Source organism: Hyaena hyaena, unplaced genomic scaffold, assembly GCF_003009895.1.
Source record: "Hyaena hyaena isolate Hyena2069 unplaced genomic scaffold, ASM300989v1 scaffold_47, whole genome shotgun sequence".
Taxonomy (NCBI): domain Eukaryota; kingdom Metazoa; phylum Chordata; class Mammalia; order Carnivora; family Hyaenidae; genus Hyaena; species Hyaena hyaena.
In genome coordinates, this window is record NW_024080679.1 from 4,525,079 (window position 1) to 4,542,313 (window position 17,235).

A 17,235-nucleotide genomic window follows, 5' to 3' on the forward strand; every position below is an offset into this window, starting at 1 on the left:
CTGAAAACCAATTACATCCATTACCTCAGGGATTCAAATTCAACTCCAAGTCTTAAATGAAATGAATTTAATCATCTCTGTCCAGCCCCCCACTCCAGGACAGTCAACCCACGTCATCAAATCTGACAAGCTAGAATACGGTACAGTTAACAGTCTATTTAGGAGCAACGAGGGGTGGAGACAAAGCAACATGCATGCAATTCCCTTGCCCAAACCACAGAGGGTGCTGTTGAGTTGTTTCCCTCACACTTTGGAAGCGTGTTCTACTGTTCTTTGTGACAAGTTAGCCTTTCCTGAAGCTAGCTCTCCAGGGAAATGAATAATCACATGGAAATAGAAGGCTTAATCTGGTACCAAAGAAGGTGTGTGTGTGTGTGTTGGGGGTTGGGGTGGGGGTGGGGGGGGCATATGGATTTCAACTGAGAATGTTTAATAAGAGTGAACAATTGTTTTAATGAGAAAAACAATCTTCAGTACAATTCAGTTTTATTTAACACACATATGTACACAGGGACATTCAGCACATATAGAATCTATTAAGTGGCAATGTCTTGAGAGGCAGACATTTTAATTCACTCGCTGTACACAGTTCAATCACTACATTTTCATACAAGTGTCACGTCATGTCATCTTTTGCTTGTAAATTACCAATGAAGCCACGTATGTCTCTACATTTACAAGGATAGGTCCAAACACAGTGCCCACGAAATCAATAACACACTAAAAAGCAAACACTGGGATGACAGTACAAAGTTTGCCTCGGTGCTGAGAAATCTAAGCTGTGATGAAGTCTGAGACTGTAGTTGTCAAAATAGCCATGGGGAGATTTGTGTTAACAAGAATGCAAGTATTCACTTAGCAGTTAGAGATGTCTAACCATCCGATAACATCCACCCAAGTTTTATAAGAGTAATGTTCTACTGGGCACTGATTTTGGCTGTCTTTGCAGCCAGAATGTGGGACAGGCTGGCCCACGCTCACTGCCCAGATGTTTTTACCCCAGGCCCTCATGGCTCTGCTTTGTTCCAGACTTCCAAGGAGTGGTCCATCCTGCTTTGGTGGCCTGCTTTTTCCTGATGCATTTTGTTTTTAAAAAATCTCTCTAAGGTATGCTTTTGCTTCATCATTTCAAAACAGCTTTGTAGTCTAGAATAAATTAATCCCTATTTAAGTTCACCAAGTGAACACGTGCTGGATATGGAGAAGACTTGGGAGCCCACTGGAAAAACCACGTGCCCCTTTTGTTTACCTCAGGTTTCTCTATCTATATTGAACACAACAGCACGTTCACCAGACAAATAGATTCTATGCGGTATATAGTTCTTTGTTTCTTCCTTGGAAACTACATATATAATCTTTATAAATACAATGTACATGCATGTGGCATAAATTCACTTTTGAAAGAACACCCAAAGTCTAAGACCAAGGAACAGGATAGGTTTGCCATCAATGGAAATAACGTACTTCATATCAATAGGAAAGAGGCATTCTAGTGGTCTTAATTTCTTAACATGTTCTTTAAAACTCCGTTTCAATAACAGATGTATTTGTTCCTAGACTGTGATCCTACTTTTTTTCTATGTTACATAAACTCTGATAATCTATGCTTGTCCAATTAAATGCTCCCATCATCATTTGGTTCCTCTGTAAACTTCACAGATTTTCTCTGAATTTAATCAATCGCTTTGTTTTTGCATTTAATAAACCATCATGCTCACCTAACCCACCAATCAACAACCAACCAACCAACCAAATCCCCAACTATGTACAGATCAAGATTTGCTAGTAGCAATTCATACCAAATATTATTTTATAGATTGTTTTTCCCATTACTAGGAGAACCAGCATAATTTGACATAAAAAGCAAGCAACCCAGTTAAAGCTTACTTGGAAGTGTGATGAACACCCTCACTGCAACGTCTCCTCAAACTGTTCAAGAGGCCTTGCATCGTAAGTACACTCCTGCATGCTTGTGCCTTTGTTGCTATTTTTCTAGGATACTTGTGTCAAAGAAATGCTGTCTGAGATTTACTTTAACTGATCAGTTCAAAGGCTGAATTGTAACTATTACATGATACCTGACGTGTGTAGTATGCATGGGAAATGCAGGTCTGTAAGGTTTCTGGAAGGAAGGGGTAAGGTCTTTCTTAAAAGGACCTGTAGCAACAGACACAAGAGATTTCTTATTTAGGTATATGCTATGCTTCCAAACTCGGTTCTTTATTATAAAAGTCCATTTAAGATATTAGTTATAGAGACTGGATAATTATACCAACTAGATCATAAATAGTGATGATTTTTATTTTAAACTACTAAATATATTATTGAGCAGGATATGAGCATTCTGGAAGGCTGGAAAAATTTTTTTTCTGTATTATTATTATTTTTTGTATATTTTCTCATTGATCTCAAATCTGTTAGGTGTTAATAAAGAAGCAAGTATCTCAACCCTAGGAAAGTGGATTTGAGTAGCTTCCTAGCAATCATGGAAGGGAAAAAAAAAAAAACCCACAACCAACCATGTAAACACAGAATCTTTTGGTAAACAATAATGCATTTTAGGAAATCCAAAGGAAAATAACTTGGCTAAGTAGGACTGCCACATTACGTCAAAACCCAATATCAAGTGACCAGGTTCAAGCAGTACTTCAGAGGTGGGGTTTAGCTCTAGGAAAATGCTGATCTGGGCTGGGAACGCAGTCACAGTGTTTACTGATTTGGAGGCTTCGGGTGCACCAAGCCATGGGGGTGCTCCTACGGACACCCCCCTCTCCCCGGAGGGAAAACGACCTAGTGTCCACACAAGGGCCACTCCTGCAGGGTGGGGTGTGCATGCCTCTGAATCACAGGGGACACAGGCGGGGGTCTGCCCCCGAGGACCATGCAGAAGTGACACAGCCTCGGCCGTGCCCCTGGGTGACACCGGCATGGGCAGGCACTGAGAAACGATCCAGGTGAGTAAGGACAGAGGAGTCTCGACTTCCAGAGCAGATGGGGCCTCAGATGCCGTCAGGGCAGCAGACCCCAGCATTAGACCATGAAGCGATGCTCCTTCCCGTCGTGCGCCATCAGGATGATGTTGCGGTTGGATGTCCAGATGAGCCGGGCCAGGCGGAGGGCGTTGTGCGAGCCGGGCGAGGCGGGCTGCACGGGCGGCACCTGGTAGGTTTTGATGCAGCGCAGCTGAGGGGCCGAGTTCAGCATGCCGATGCTTCCCAGCAGCGAGGTGTTCATCTGGGGGGATACAGGGACACAAGAGCACACGCGTCACTTACAGAACCCTCTCCTTTCCCTGCCGAGGGGCGGGGTCGCGTGACTCACACCTCCGGCACGCTCTCTGCCACCTACTTCCTCCCGCTCATCTGAGAGTCTGTTCTCAGCCCCCGCAGGGCGCCTCTCAGCTTAGGGGAACTGTAGGGATGCTGTTACCATAAATGCATAAATCCATAGAAATTTTACTCCGTGGGTAGCACCTGACAGCAGGAAAGGCCATCAGTCTTTAAGGAGGGGGCTAAGTTCCGGATGTTAACTAAACACAATCAGACAATCTTTGGTGACTGTGGGCACTTCACACGACAGACCTTCCTGCTCCTTCACAGTGGTGCTCATGGCAGCCGGGAAGGTCAAGTCCACCAAGATGCGACTGGGGACTGACGGCTTGTTCAAGGAAAAGCAGCAAAGTGGGGATGTTCCTGGATCAAAGCTCAAAACGTAACCCCCTCCCCCATCTGCATGTACGGACACTGCCCTCCTCACCTGCTTTTTACAGAATTCAGTCTCTGCAAATCTCTAGTTCATTGTGAAAGGGAAACCAAGAATCAATTGCATCTTAACACCGTATCTGTGCCTCACTGTTTCGCTGCCACACCGGAGAGAGAATACTTTTAACGCTTTATTGGCAACATGTTTTTATTAGTTGATTTGGTTTTTGGTGGCTTCTTGGGATTGGATTTGAATTTTAAGTTCTTTTCATCCATTCACATTAGTGAAAAATAACGTGGAAATTATGGCCCATGAACAACTATGTGTTCTGGTCAAAGTGTGAATACCGAACAGTGGGTATCCCAGGGAGCCTGAGCGACAGGCTCAGAGGAATCCTGTAGATTCTACATATTACTTAACATCTCTTCAATATCCATCTTTTGTGCTATTGCAAATTGCATGAAAAGCATAGAGCACGTAAGAAAAGAGGTCTCAAAAATATTAGTTTTCTTTGCACTAATTTTCATTTCCAGTTCTTCTCTCCAGTATAACCATCGTCTAAACCCAGAAGATTCTAGGGTTTTGTGTGAAGCGTGCAGATTATGATTCAATGTACACAAATGGTTGACACATGAAACCTTGGCAAATCCTAGGACATTTAAGATGTGTTGTTGCTGATATCATGCTCTGCATTTGGATCAGTGCAAAATATAAGCCATTCTTTTCTCTGGCCCTTCTCAGCAGCACGATGGTGTCAGAGGGCGTAAATCATGGCATCTCTAGCAGGATGCGTGCAGGCTCCACTGACATTTTCACAATTTAAATCATCTTGAGTAATAACCCTTTTAAGATGACTAATGTTACTGATTTTCCTGCATTAATAATAGTGCCGAGCACAACACAGAGGTGAAAAAAAATCACTAGTGTACGAGGTCACATTTTAAAACCAAATGTATGGTTATCATTAACTCTTTCTGTTAAAGTTAACATTGAAAGCCAGACAGTACCTTACTGTCCTCCAAAAACTTCTTTCCTTGCTTCCTTCCCTTTCCCCAAGAACTCCAAAAAGACAAAAATCAGTGTCTTGTTGCTTTCTGAAGGCTCCCAAATATTTTATATATAAATAATGGTGGTGAGCTTGATTTGATGGTTCTCGCTTGTACAAAAAGTAATAGTACATGATAGTTTAGTTCTCTAACAGAACAGACCCAAATGATCCAGAAAATTGGAGGCATCAATAGGCATGCTGCGCTTAAAAAAAAAAAAAATCTCATTTCTCAGTTGATAAATAGCTACAAAGGAGTTTTCATTCTTTATGGATTTTCTATGAAAATATGGAAGAAGCCTGCGTTCTCCTGATGGCTTAAAATGCTAAGGGTATCCAATATGCTCAGACACTTCCTAATTTTTAATTCTTTTTTTCAAATTTTGGCCACGTAGAAGAAATCGGTTGAGGGCCAAAGGGACACAGGGAGAGAATACCTCACTGAAATGCTACTGATAGAGAACTTCAAGAAGAAGTCCATCATGCCTCCTGGCTTCTCCTTCTGAGTTGAGTCATCGAATGACTGATAAATCATTTGATAAACTGATGGATGAATGCCTTCGCAAGGGTCACATGGCCTTTCTGCCGAGCAACAGGGCTGTGTCAAGTCCGCATGGCACAGCACCGTTACAGCTGCGTGCTGCTGGAGGGACAAAGACCCTCAGGTTCACTCTTAAATGTTATTCCTCAGCCCATGCTTACCCTGTGACCTCTTCAGAAGAGAGATAACCTGAAGAAGGAAGGGTGAGCATTCATTTCTTCCAAAGAACGCTCACTGAAACAATGAACCATTTTGTTATTTGATATTAATGTTTCCTTAGTGACTGGCTTACAAAGTATGGGAAAGGGCGATTTGAGTCTCAAATGAATAAAACCTACCTGGAATTAGTCTTTTATGGTAACACTCAATTTTTTTTCTTTCTTTTTTTTTTTTTAACGTTAATTTATTTTTGAGAGAGAGAGAGAGACAGATCGCAAGCAGGGGAGGGGCAGAGAGAGGGGGAGGCACAGAATCCGAAGCAGGGTCCAGGTTCTGAGCTGTCAGCACAAACTCACATGGGGCCTGAATGACATCATGATCTAAGCCAAAGTCAGATGCTTAACCGACTGAGCCACCCAGATGCCCCTACAGCATCCTTTTTAAAGGGCCGACTAGTATTCCATTTTATGATGGAATACATAAAAATAAGTGAAACCACTATCCACCTAATTTATTTTTAGCATTTCTGAAAGAGGATGCTCACTAGTTGGAGGAGAGTGGTGAAATTTAGGTGAGAGAACCATGGCTGTATTTGATTTCATTACTCAATTCCCTTTGCTCAAATACTAACGGCTACCCTGACATGAAATATTCAACTTGTAGGAAGATGTAGCTGGAGAATCAAAGGGCTTAGAAGATTGCCCGGTGACATCATTCAGTAGCTGAGTTTGTAAATAACAAAAATGCAACTTTGGTTTTTCCCTTCCCTTTAAGAAGAATGCTTCACCAAACTAGTTCTGCGAAGATTATTTTCTGATCACATAGAAACACATACAGATGTAATTCATCAAAACAGGAAGTGTTTTAATGCAATTCTCAGTGTAAGTAATGCTGCACACAAACCTTTTACTAAGTCTCACTTGAGTAATTATCCAACCGATATTTCTCATTAACACTCATTTCTCAGCAAAGGTTTTAATAGCTCATAGCTTTTGGAAGGTCCTGTATTAATAAGACTTCATTAAGTTTTCAAAATATATTACAGTACATTTACTGGAATAATATAAAAGTATCATCATATATCATCAGAACTAAACAATATGTATCTAAATAAATCAGCAAAGCCTATTTTGGGAACTCAGTGGGAGATCCAACATTGCTTTCTGGACTCCCTTTAATTTAAATCAAACTCCCCTGTATTTATTTATTGTATTTTTTTTTGATAAAGCTGAAATGTTTCTGTGCTTTCCACTTAAATTTCAAGACCAAACTGGGTATTAATTTACGAAATGGGTTGTATTTTCCATCCTGACATTGGGCAGAGAGGCCAAAAGCCCTGGGTGTGGCCTGAGCAGCCCCCATGCTCTGTGCGCGGGACACCCACCTGTGCAGACAGGAGGCGGTGGCCCCAGGAGTGGATGAGCATGTGCACCAAGGAAGTGTGCTGTGGCCCCGTCCCGCGCACAACGCCACACGCACAGGTGCGCGGGTTCAAGTGTCCTTGGCAAAGCCCAGAGGCAGCAACAGGAGCTGGAAGATGGGAACTGGCAGATGAGAAGCGGTATCTCGCCAAGCTACCATGTAATGAATGATCTCCAGCTCTAAGGTAAGAAAGGATGCTAACCATAAATCCCTCAAAGCACGAGGCAGGGATTTGGATAAAAGTAGAACAAAGAAATTCAAGGAAAGGGTAAACATATCCAAATGGAACCGTGAATATCTACATAAGGGGAAAAACACAGAAATTGAGGAAAATAATGGCAACGGCTTCAAATCTGGCTACGTCGGGAGGTATTCCTTTATATAACAAATCTCATTTTCTGAGGAAGTCATGTTGAGCAAAACCAAAAAGACTTGTGTTTGTTTATTCCAAAGAAGAAAACGTGAACAAACACAAACTCCTTGAAAGCGGGGACGTGGGGCCGGCTGACCCCGTGTCCCTGAAGCACTGGCCAGCGCCTGTACCAGCACCAGTGCCAAGAGAATGTTCTAAATGGATCTGGAGCTTTACATAAACACTCGTCTGGGATCCCAAGAGCTCAGGGAAGAGCAGAAGATGTGTATCAACATGCAGGTGGTGTACAGAGACCACTGTGTAGAAGAAACGGTTGGTGGGGAAACCCTTTCAGGAAGCTCTGTTGTGAGGGTGAGTCTACAGACACCTAATGAGCAGCGCTGACCCCGGGCCCCACGGCAGCCACTGGGAGAAATGGGGACCAGGGAGGCCGCCGGGGAAGAGAGTTTAATATGAGCCAATTAAGATGTGGGAGATATATTCTGGGAGAAAAGATAATGAGAAAATAAACTGGAAAACTAAATTAAATGAAGAGTAGGGAAAAGTCTGTGACAGATTTGGAAGTTGTCATGGTTTAATAGCGTGTTGTTAATTAAGCAATTTATTGTATCTGTTTTACATTTTATTAGCTATTGATTTTTTAAAAACCATTGTCAAGTGGTGCTGAAGTCTTATTTAAACTTTTTTTTTTTTTTTAGCTTTCAAGGCAATAAACCAAATCTCATAAAACATACTTGCATCTTAGGAAAGTAAAGGTAACAACAAAAGTTTTAATTGGCCTTTCGTCGGGAAGGGAGTTGGTGATGTTTAGTTTTTTTTATAATTGTCAGGAGTAAGGTAATTAAAAAGATGGAATGGGGATTAATTACAGAGGATAAAACAAGTTCTACTGTAAAAATTAGGTGCTCAGAGTTAATATGTATTTTAGTCACAATTAGGGGCGCCTGGGTGGCTTAGTCGGTTAAGCGTCCGACTTTCGCTTGGGTTATGATCTCGCGGTTCGTGGGTTCGAGCCCCGTGTCGGGCTCTGTGCTGACTGCCAGCTCAGAGCCTGGAGCCTGTTTCAGTCTGTGACTCCCTCTCTCTCTGACCCTCCCCTGCTCACGCTGTCTCTCTCTCTCCTAGAAATAAATAAAACATTAAAAAAAAATTTAAAAAAAAATATGTATTTTAGTCACAATTAAACATAGGCATTCTCATGATCTGCCACTCAATGATCTCCGAGTTTTGTTTTCTTTGTTTAAAAGAATTTTTTAAATGTTTATTTCATTTTTGAGAGACAGAGAGAAAATGAACCAGTGGGGGAGGGGCAGAGAGACAGGGGGACAGAGGATCCAGAGCGGGTTCTGCACGGACAGCAGAGAGCCTGAGGTGGGGCTTGAACTCACTAACCACGAGATCATGACTTGAGCCAAAGTCAGACGCGTAACGGAATGAGCCACCCAGCTGCCCCGGCACTCGGGGTTTTGAAAATGTTCTGATAGTTTGGGAATGAAGAGCATTATGTGGGAAATTCAGAATGCTGACAGAGATGAGGTAATGTAAATGGAATATGAAGCCACTACTCGGCTGCCTTCTCCCTGGGCCCTCTGCCATGCTGGGGTTGTCTGCACCTTATGCAGAGCCTCCCTGGCCCTGTGTCTCTCCGGCCGGGCCCTCAGGTACACAGTGCCCTTGCTTACCACTGAAAGGCTGCTCCTGCTCCCCTTCCTTAACCCCCCACTCTGCCCTCCCCTTACCATCCGGCCCTTACTCAGCATGGTCCTGTCTCCATTCAGATGTCACCTCCTCTGTGAATCAGTTTCACAGCCTTGGTCTCAGGCTCCCATCTGTATTGTTACCTGCTTATTTACAGGTGTCTCCCTCAGACTGCAAGCCCTGTGAGAGCAGACCCCCCCACCCCCAGATTGCTCACTGTATTCTCAGCGCCTCCTGCATGCTAGCATGCAGCACATCCACAGTCAGCAATAATATTTGATATTTGTTGAAAGAAGAGGGAGGGCAAGCGGGAAGGCTGGTGGCCAGGCCTAACAGGAAGCCTTTCTTAGCAAAAGCAAATCATGCAGTAGTGCCTTTAGGACCCTGTAGCATCCACACGTACCTGCCAGAAAGAAATGTGGCTGTCCGTATTCGAGTAGGTGGCAAGATACCGTCCATCAGGAGCAAAGGCCACTGCTGTGATTGGTCCCTTGTGTCCATGGATCGTCTAAAATAAAAGTCAGGGTCATTAACGGTCTGCATTCCACATACACAAGTTACGTCATGGAGACTAGATACCGTTATGATCCTTATTTATAAAATTAGGCGAGAAAAATGGGAAAAGCAACCAAAGTTCTCACACTGATATATCCAAGGGCTTTCTTTCATCTTGTTGTGAAGACTCTACCTGTCTCCTTGTTGGGAGGACAACATGAGTCCGGAGGAAAAGCATATATTAACAGGCAAACCAATGTGTTAACTTACTTATATCCTTTAGAGGGAAGAGTTTTACAATTAATTAGGAACCTCACTCATCTGAAATGAAAAACAATCAAAGCTGTATCATAATATCCCGCTTCTGGAAGGAGTTAAAAACCATAATTTCAACCGTTAATAATTAAACATTTTTCATGTTTTATGCTTCATTTCCCACCAATAACACTGTGCTTGAATGCACTTGGCTGCAATTAGTAAACATACATACGCGTACCTGCTGGGGGTTTGAGCACATACAGAAATCAAATACTATCACAAACAAGTTAACAGGGATCATTTTGAGCCTTTGCCAGATAGCTATCATTGATTTAACCATGAATTAAAAGAAAGGGAGTTGTATTTTAGACTAGGTCTATGATAAAAGGTCTTTACTAATAAAAAATTATACTCAACTTTAATGATATTAATCATCCAAAACACTGGCATTCTAAGCAAATTGGCATAATATTGCATCAAAGTCCTTTCACTCAACTACAGAAGATCATACCTCTACCACGTTAACCAATATTGAGTCTGCTTACAAGCTGTGGGTTGGTCTCCTCCCTCTGTCTGGAAAGGAATGGATAAATATGTTCTCTTCGACAGAGACAATACTAGGAAGGTTTATTTCCATCTATTTGTTTTCATGTTTTTATTTTATTTATTTTGAGGGAGACAGTGGGGAAGAGCAGAGAGAGGGAGAGAGAGAATCCCAAGCAGGCTCCACACTCACTGTGGAGCCCGATGTGGGGCTTGATCTCTTGATCCTGAGATCATGACCTGAGTCGAAATCAAGAGTCGGACACTTAACCAACTAAGCCACCCAGGCTCCGCCTATTTTGTAATAAACAATTGTGAACCTTGAGTCTCGGTGGGAACATCAGGCTCCCTCAGCCCCATACATGTAGTAAATTTCAGTAAAAATCTTCTTAGAGTTCATAGCTGAGTGACTAAATTGAGGGAAGGAAGGAAGAATGGGGATACAAGCCCATTTCTTGGTGCTCTTTGGATTTTGTTCTTTTCTGTCACTAGACTTTCAGGGTACTGTGGGATCCAAAATAATGCCCAATTTTCAACCCTCAGAGAAAACATGTTCTCCTGGTAAAGCGCTGGGCTTCAGGCTGGCAGAGAACACCGCTCTGAGTCAGGCTGTCTGGCTTGCATTTGGGTTCTACTACTTCCTCACTGAAGGGCCTAGGGCGAGGGATGTGAATTCCTTAACCTCAGAGTCCCATGTCTAGAAAGCAGGAATGATGATGATGATGTTGGTAATACCTGCCTCAACGGGCTCTGTGAAGATTAAATGAGCTACTATATATGCAACATTCTGTGCAATGATGGCATATAATAAGAATCCAATAAGTAATACGAATGTCTATATTATTCCCCCTTACTTAAAGATGACCAACATTTGAAAGTTGCTAAGAGAGTAGATCTTAAATATTCTCATCAACAAAAAAGAAATGGTAGTTATGTGACAAGATGGAAGTGTCAGCCAATGTTAGGGTGGTAAGGTAAACATTTTTCAATACATAAGTGTATCAAACCATCACATGTACTCCTGAAACATCTACAGTGTTATATGTCAATTATATGTCAATAAACTGGGAAAAAATGATCAGACAAATGTGAACAATCGCCAAACTGGATTACTTGAATACACAATTTAATGGACAAAAAAAAAAAAAAGCCCTTATCATATACCCCAGAATCAGTATCAGCTAGCATACTAGGCAGTCTAGAAACAGATTTCATTTCATTAAACATTTTATTAAACAGATGTGGTAACTATCCATGGTGCTAGGCCCCTAATGGGTGCCAATTAAGCAACACGGTGAGCATGCTGAATAATTATTCCGCCATCTACCCTAAGATGAAAATTACTGTGGAAGAGGGTAAAAAACTTAACCAATTAAATGGGAAAAACTGACCATTCCCACTTACTAGGTCAATTTATTGAGCTCACTGGAAAGCATCTTTAATTGGTTTTTAAAATCAAGATTCAGTTCTACTAAAAACTGAAGTTCTGTGGGGCCAATTTAAAGCTGTGTTATGGTTAAGACAGTAAAAGGCCTTGCTTTAAAACAGAGGTTGCAAACTGAAAACCCCTAGGCTGAATGAAGCCAGGCTGTAGATGTGTTTGGTTCGGTCTGAAAAATGTTAAAAAAAAATGTTTTCTGAGCTCATATTCTAATTCATCAGGTATCACGTAAAATCAAGATTTCTGGTCTCTCCTGACAAACTGAAAGCTCTGGTGATCCTGGGCCTTTGTTCGCATGTGGCCTCAACATCCAGGGATGAACAGAGGTGGCCCTTCAGCCTGGACACTTGCCCTCCATTTCACCAGTTCAATTCCTCCTGCGCTAACGCCCGCTGCCTGGCTTCCTTATTTCCTGCCTGGTCTCTTGTGAACCGAGTGCTACCCTTCCATTAAGAATACTTGATTCAAGGGGGCACCTGGGTGGCTCAGTCGGTTAAGCATCCGATGTCAGCTCAGGTCATGGACTTGCAGTTCATGAGTTTGAGCCCTGCTTTGGGCTCTGTGATGATAGCGTGGAGCTTAGATCCTGCTTTGGATTCTGTGTCTCCTTCTCTCTCTACCCTAATCCCGCTCATGCTCTGTCTCTCTGTCTTTCTCTCTCTCTCAAAAATAAATAATAAAACACTAAAAAAATTTTAGGAATACTTGGTTCAAAATAGTTTCTTCCACAAGAAACAAAAAGTGTTGGTGAGGACGTGGAGAAAAAGGAACCTTTGCTACAGTGTTGGTGGGAATGCAAACTGGCACAGCCACAGTGAAAACCAGTACCCTCATACTCCTCAAAAAATTAAAAATAGAAATACCATATGATCCAACATTCTACTACTGGGCATTTACCTAAAGAAAATGAAAATACTAATTCAAAAAGATATATGTACACCTGTGTTTATTGCAGCATTATTTACATAGCTAAGATATACAAAGCAACCTAAGAATCCATCAATAAATGGGTAAAATGTGGTGTACACACACACACACACACACACACACACACGAATATTACACAGCCATAAGAAAGGAGGAGAACATGACATTTGTGATCACATAAATGGACCTAAAGGGTATTACGCTGAGTGAAATGAGTTAGATGGGAAAAGACAAATACTATATGATTTCACTCATATGTGGAATCAAAAAAAAAAAATGAACAAATGAAAAAGGAGAATCAGATCTGTAAACAGAGAACAAACTGATGGTTGCCAGCAGGCAGGGGAAGAGGGAGGGCAGAATGGGAGAAGGGGGAGGATCCAGGCTCCCAGGTATGGAATGTATATGTTACGGGAATGAAGAGCACGGCATACGGAATGTAGTCGATGATACTGTAAGAGTGTTGGGTGGTGGCTGGTGGCAGCTACGCTTGGGTGAGCAGAGCATAATGTATACATTTGTGGAATCATGATGTTGTGCACCTGGACACGTAACATTATGTGTCAACTGTACTGGAAAAAAAGTCCAAAAAGTCAAAATAGTGTCTTCCATGCTCTGGGGTCCTGGTGTGCATCTGAAAGTGTGAAGAGACTAAGGCGCCTCTAAGAAAAGTTGGCCCTTCCTACGGGCCCCCCCAGAGCCCAAATCTGCAGAAGTGCATGATTCTCCTCCTGGAGTTTGGGCTCCTAAAGCTCAAAGCAGAACGCTAACCCTGTCTCCTTCAGGTTGGCATCTCTTCTTTAACAGCAACCAGTGAGTTGGCAACAGCGAGGCGGCCATAGACCAGCAGGTCCAAAGGAAGTACCAGCCCATTGGTCATGTTAATGTACCTCTCTGTGAGGCTAAGTTCGCCCTGCGGTAAAGGCGGAAAACCAGACACACAGGCTCCGTCAGAAAAGTGTTCATGAAATATTTTCACATAACATCTTCAACTTTTACAGAGGGCCACTACTTAAATCATCCACTTGAAGATTACTTCTGGGTGAGCTAGGACATCCTTCATTACGTTATCCAGAGTCTCTAACAGAAGATCCTGTGAATTAAATGCCATCTTGGACTTTTCTGCCAGTAAAATGTGTCTCTTTCCAGGTAAATGTTGTTGCTTTCTTTTCTCATGTAACAATAATTATGTAATCTTAACATGTGCTTTGCTATTCTGCCAGGAACCCCTGAGCTGAATGTATGTACCTGCTGGATGCATGGTAATCAGTACTTTGTCCTCGTGTTCTCTTTCCACGTGTTGTTGAGACCCCTGCTCCGGGTAGTAAGCTTCATTTGTTAGTTTCTTTAAAGTCTGTTTTGGGCAAAGAGGCCCTACGTGGTAGATCAGAACGCACAAACACACACAGATACATGGTAAGATACTGTCAGGTGCTCCGCAGGGTATTTAAGGAACCTCGAGGAAACTACGGAATGCTGACGGCAGAGTCAGAGTCAGCTGGGAGACCTGTTGTCGCACAAGAAAGCAAGTGCCACTCAGGGTCCTCAGGGAGGCGCACTGTTTTAAACGGTTTGGTACATCTGGTGAGCTCATTACAATCTCAGCCTAAGAGGTGCTTCAGAGCCTCAGTGTAATGGAAATGTTGCCATTGTCTTTTGTTCAGAATCTCTGAACTTCTCAGATCTGTGCAGGCACCACCTGATTGGACTTTGATCTCGTTTCTGGCAAGAGAGGTGCAGCTGGGGGGGATCACAGGGGACCAGTGAGGGCACTGGATGGGGCCTGCCCAACGGCTGGGATCTTAAATGCCAAACTGTAAAGACTGTTTCCCAAAATAACAGGTTTCAAAATAAAAGGAGGCTTGGTCTTCTTTTTATATGCAAACGGGTATCATGTCTTGTTCTATTTCTTAGTCAAAGAAATTGCTGTCTTGAAAAGACAGAAATGGAATATAAAGAAATTAATCTAATTCAAGAAGTGCTATGAACAAGAAAGGAAATCAAGCAATTACCCCTGGCAGGAGACAGAGTGTTGAACTGGTAAACACCCCCTCCGGTTTTCTTACCAAAGAAAAGGAACTGAGAGGCAGGATTAATAATGAGGAATACGTGGGGCGCCTGGGTGGCTTAGTCGGTTAAGCGTCCGACTTTTGCTTAGGTCATGATCTCGCGGTCCGTGGGTTCGAGCCCTGCGTCGGGCTCTGTGCTGACTGCCAGCTCGGAGCCTGGAGCCTGTTTCAGTCTGTGACTCCCTCTCTCTCTGACCTTCCCCTGCTCATGCTGTCTCTCTCTCTCTCTCTCTCTCTCCTAGAAATAAATAAAACATTAAAAAAAAAAATAATGAGGAATACGTGCACTGGCCTAGCAGTTTTAACAGGTACTTGCAATGCACCCTGCAAAGACTTGGAATTAACCCTCCTGCACAGAGAGGGAGAGGCACACATTTCACAAATGATTGGGTCAGCATCAGCAGAAGCTTGGCCTGTCTAGGGTACTTTCTTTAACATTGCTCTTTACAGGGTCTGCATCTTCCTGGAGTTCTTGATACTCGGCTTCCCGATGACAAGTTTGAGAGCTATACCAAATGGGACGACTCCATTACGCCCACGTTAGGGACTGAACAAGACCAAAGAGAACATTTTATATTTATTGGCAGGTTTCACCACCTTTTTAAAGGGGAGGGGGGAAAAACCCAACCACACAAAATACTTTCCTACTTTTGACATAAATTGTGAAGGAAAGGTTTCCTAAAGTAGGTGAAGCTTTGTTATCGTGAGCACCGTACCAAGGGAAAGGTTTTTGTTTTTTGTTTTGTTTCCAAGGGAAAGGTTTATGAAGTTCAGACCGTGTGTCTTATAGGATGTGGACTAGCACAACCTGGAAAATAAAAGAACCTTGACCTGCATCGTCACAGCCTCACCCAAGATCTGCTGAGTGGAGAGCGAAGGAGGCTGCACGGAGGTCTCTGGTGGAACAAACAGTGAGCTTCGGATTCAGATAGGCAGTCGTGGGGCTCTCAGTCTGTTAGGTGCCTGACTCTTAATTTCGGTTCAGGTCATGATCTCACGGTTTGTGAGATGGAGCCCCACCTAGGGCTCCACACTCTGTGTGTGCTTGGGATTCTCTCTCTCTGCCCCTCCCTGGCTTGCACGCACGTGTGCACGCACGCTCTCTCAAAATAAATAAAGAAGCTTAAAAAAAAGATAGTTGTGATTTGGGGGTGCCTGAAAGGTCTGCTGAGCTGGAAGTACGTCCCAGTTGGCTGCATGTGGTTGCTGAAATTTCTACAAATACCACGAAGCTTTTGGCTACAGCATTTCCCCTAGACTGTGTTCTGGTGGAGAACAGGATGAACATGATCTCGTGAGGGACAAACATGGCAGATGTCCTCAGTTCAAGGAGAACCTGAAGGAAGTGTTCAGTCAGGAAAGAGACAGGAAAACAGGCTAGAGGTGAGCCAGACATTCAGGGAAGTGAGTACCTAAGATGTGAGGATGTGCCCCGAAAAGGAGAGTTAATACCAAAGGCTTACAAACACCTTCATGTTCCTAATGCTGGTTCCTCTGAAGGATAACGAGCAATGACCAGGGCGGCTCAGGACACGTTCACCTCTGCATCAGAAGCACCGACCCCTACATTTGACATCTCTTACAGACGGGGCCAGAGTCAGAAAAGGGTAGATAAGGACAGACGGCCAGGGTCTGACGTGCAGGCCTTTCTGACATCCCAATACAGGAGGCCACTGATTTCATGGCTGACTGGCAGGGAGGTAACAGCTCAAGGCCGAGAGAAGACAAAGACATTGCTCGGACTGACAGCTCTGTTTGTTAGGCAAGGCAAAGACTTGTCAAAAAAAGAGCCACTTCAAAAGAGTTGAGAAGTTAAGAATTAATTACAATGAAGAAAAAACTCCCCCTTTCTTTTCTTTGAAGCAATCAATTTGTGATGATGTTATTATACATGGACGGTTCAAATGCTCAAGGAAACAAACAATCTGGGCAGAGAATGCCATTGAAAAAAAAAGTTTCATCGATGGCCATGTAGAAGACCCAAGTAAAATTTAATTACTGCTACGAACTAAGCCTCCTCCAGCCTTTGTGTGTGGGCTCTTCAGGGCATATGACGTTGCCAGGAACACAGAAAGGTCACCCCTTCTTTTCTGTATGTCAACAGGGCTGCTTAAAGTAGGCCCGACAGATGAACAGCTATTCTGTTTGCAAGTATCTCTAAAGAAGATTCTGAACCCCTGAGGACCCTCTTCTGAGTTTAACAATGGGTTTTGTCAAGAGATTTTTCCTTGTATCAAATCTAAATCCAACATGCTACTGCGTGAGCCCGCTTTCTCTTGCTGGAGAAGAGCCAGTCACCTATCAGCCGGAGAGCCTTTTACAGACCTGAGGGCTGTTACAGCAACTGGCTCCTTTTTTTACTTTTTGTCTTTTCAGGATGTAAAAACAAAGAACAAACAAACAGAAAACCCCAGTGACTATAATATTTCAAGTCTCATATTCCAACTTTTTAATCATGTCTGTGGCTTCTCCTTAAACTCTCTCCAAGCTTTCCGATCATGCCATCTTAGCGTGGGCTGGTATTCAAGGCCATCGTAGTTAACCACGTCTCAGAATGTGGAA

The 17,235-nt window shown here is 43.0% G+C and overlaps 1 protein-coding gene across 3 annotated transcripts in view; it reads right to left on the minus strand.

Moving 5' to 3' along the window:
- Positions 1-469: 469 nt before the first annotated feature.
- WDR7 (WD repeat domain 7) overlaps positions 470-17,235 on the minus strand; it is a 357,763-nt gene continuing 340,997 nt past the window's right edge. For all 3 annotated transcript variants that reach the window (XM_039230510.1, XM_039230509.1, XM_039230511.1), the window contains 2 exons: positions 9,344-9,448; positions 470-3,234 (listed from right to left, as the gene is read on the minus strand). In XM_039230510.1, the coding sequence (XP_039086441.1) occupies positions 3,031-3,234; positions 9,344-9,448 (309 nt within the window). In that variant the 3' untranslated portion in view covers positions 470-3,030. The remainder of the gene's footprint in view (positions 3,235-9,343; positions 9,449-17,235) is intronic.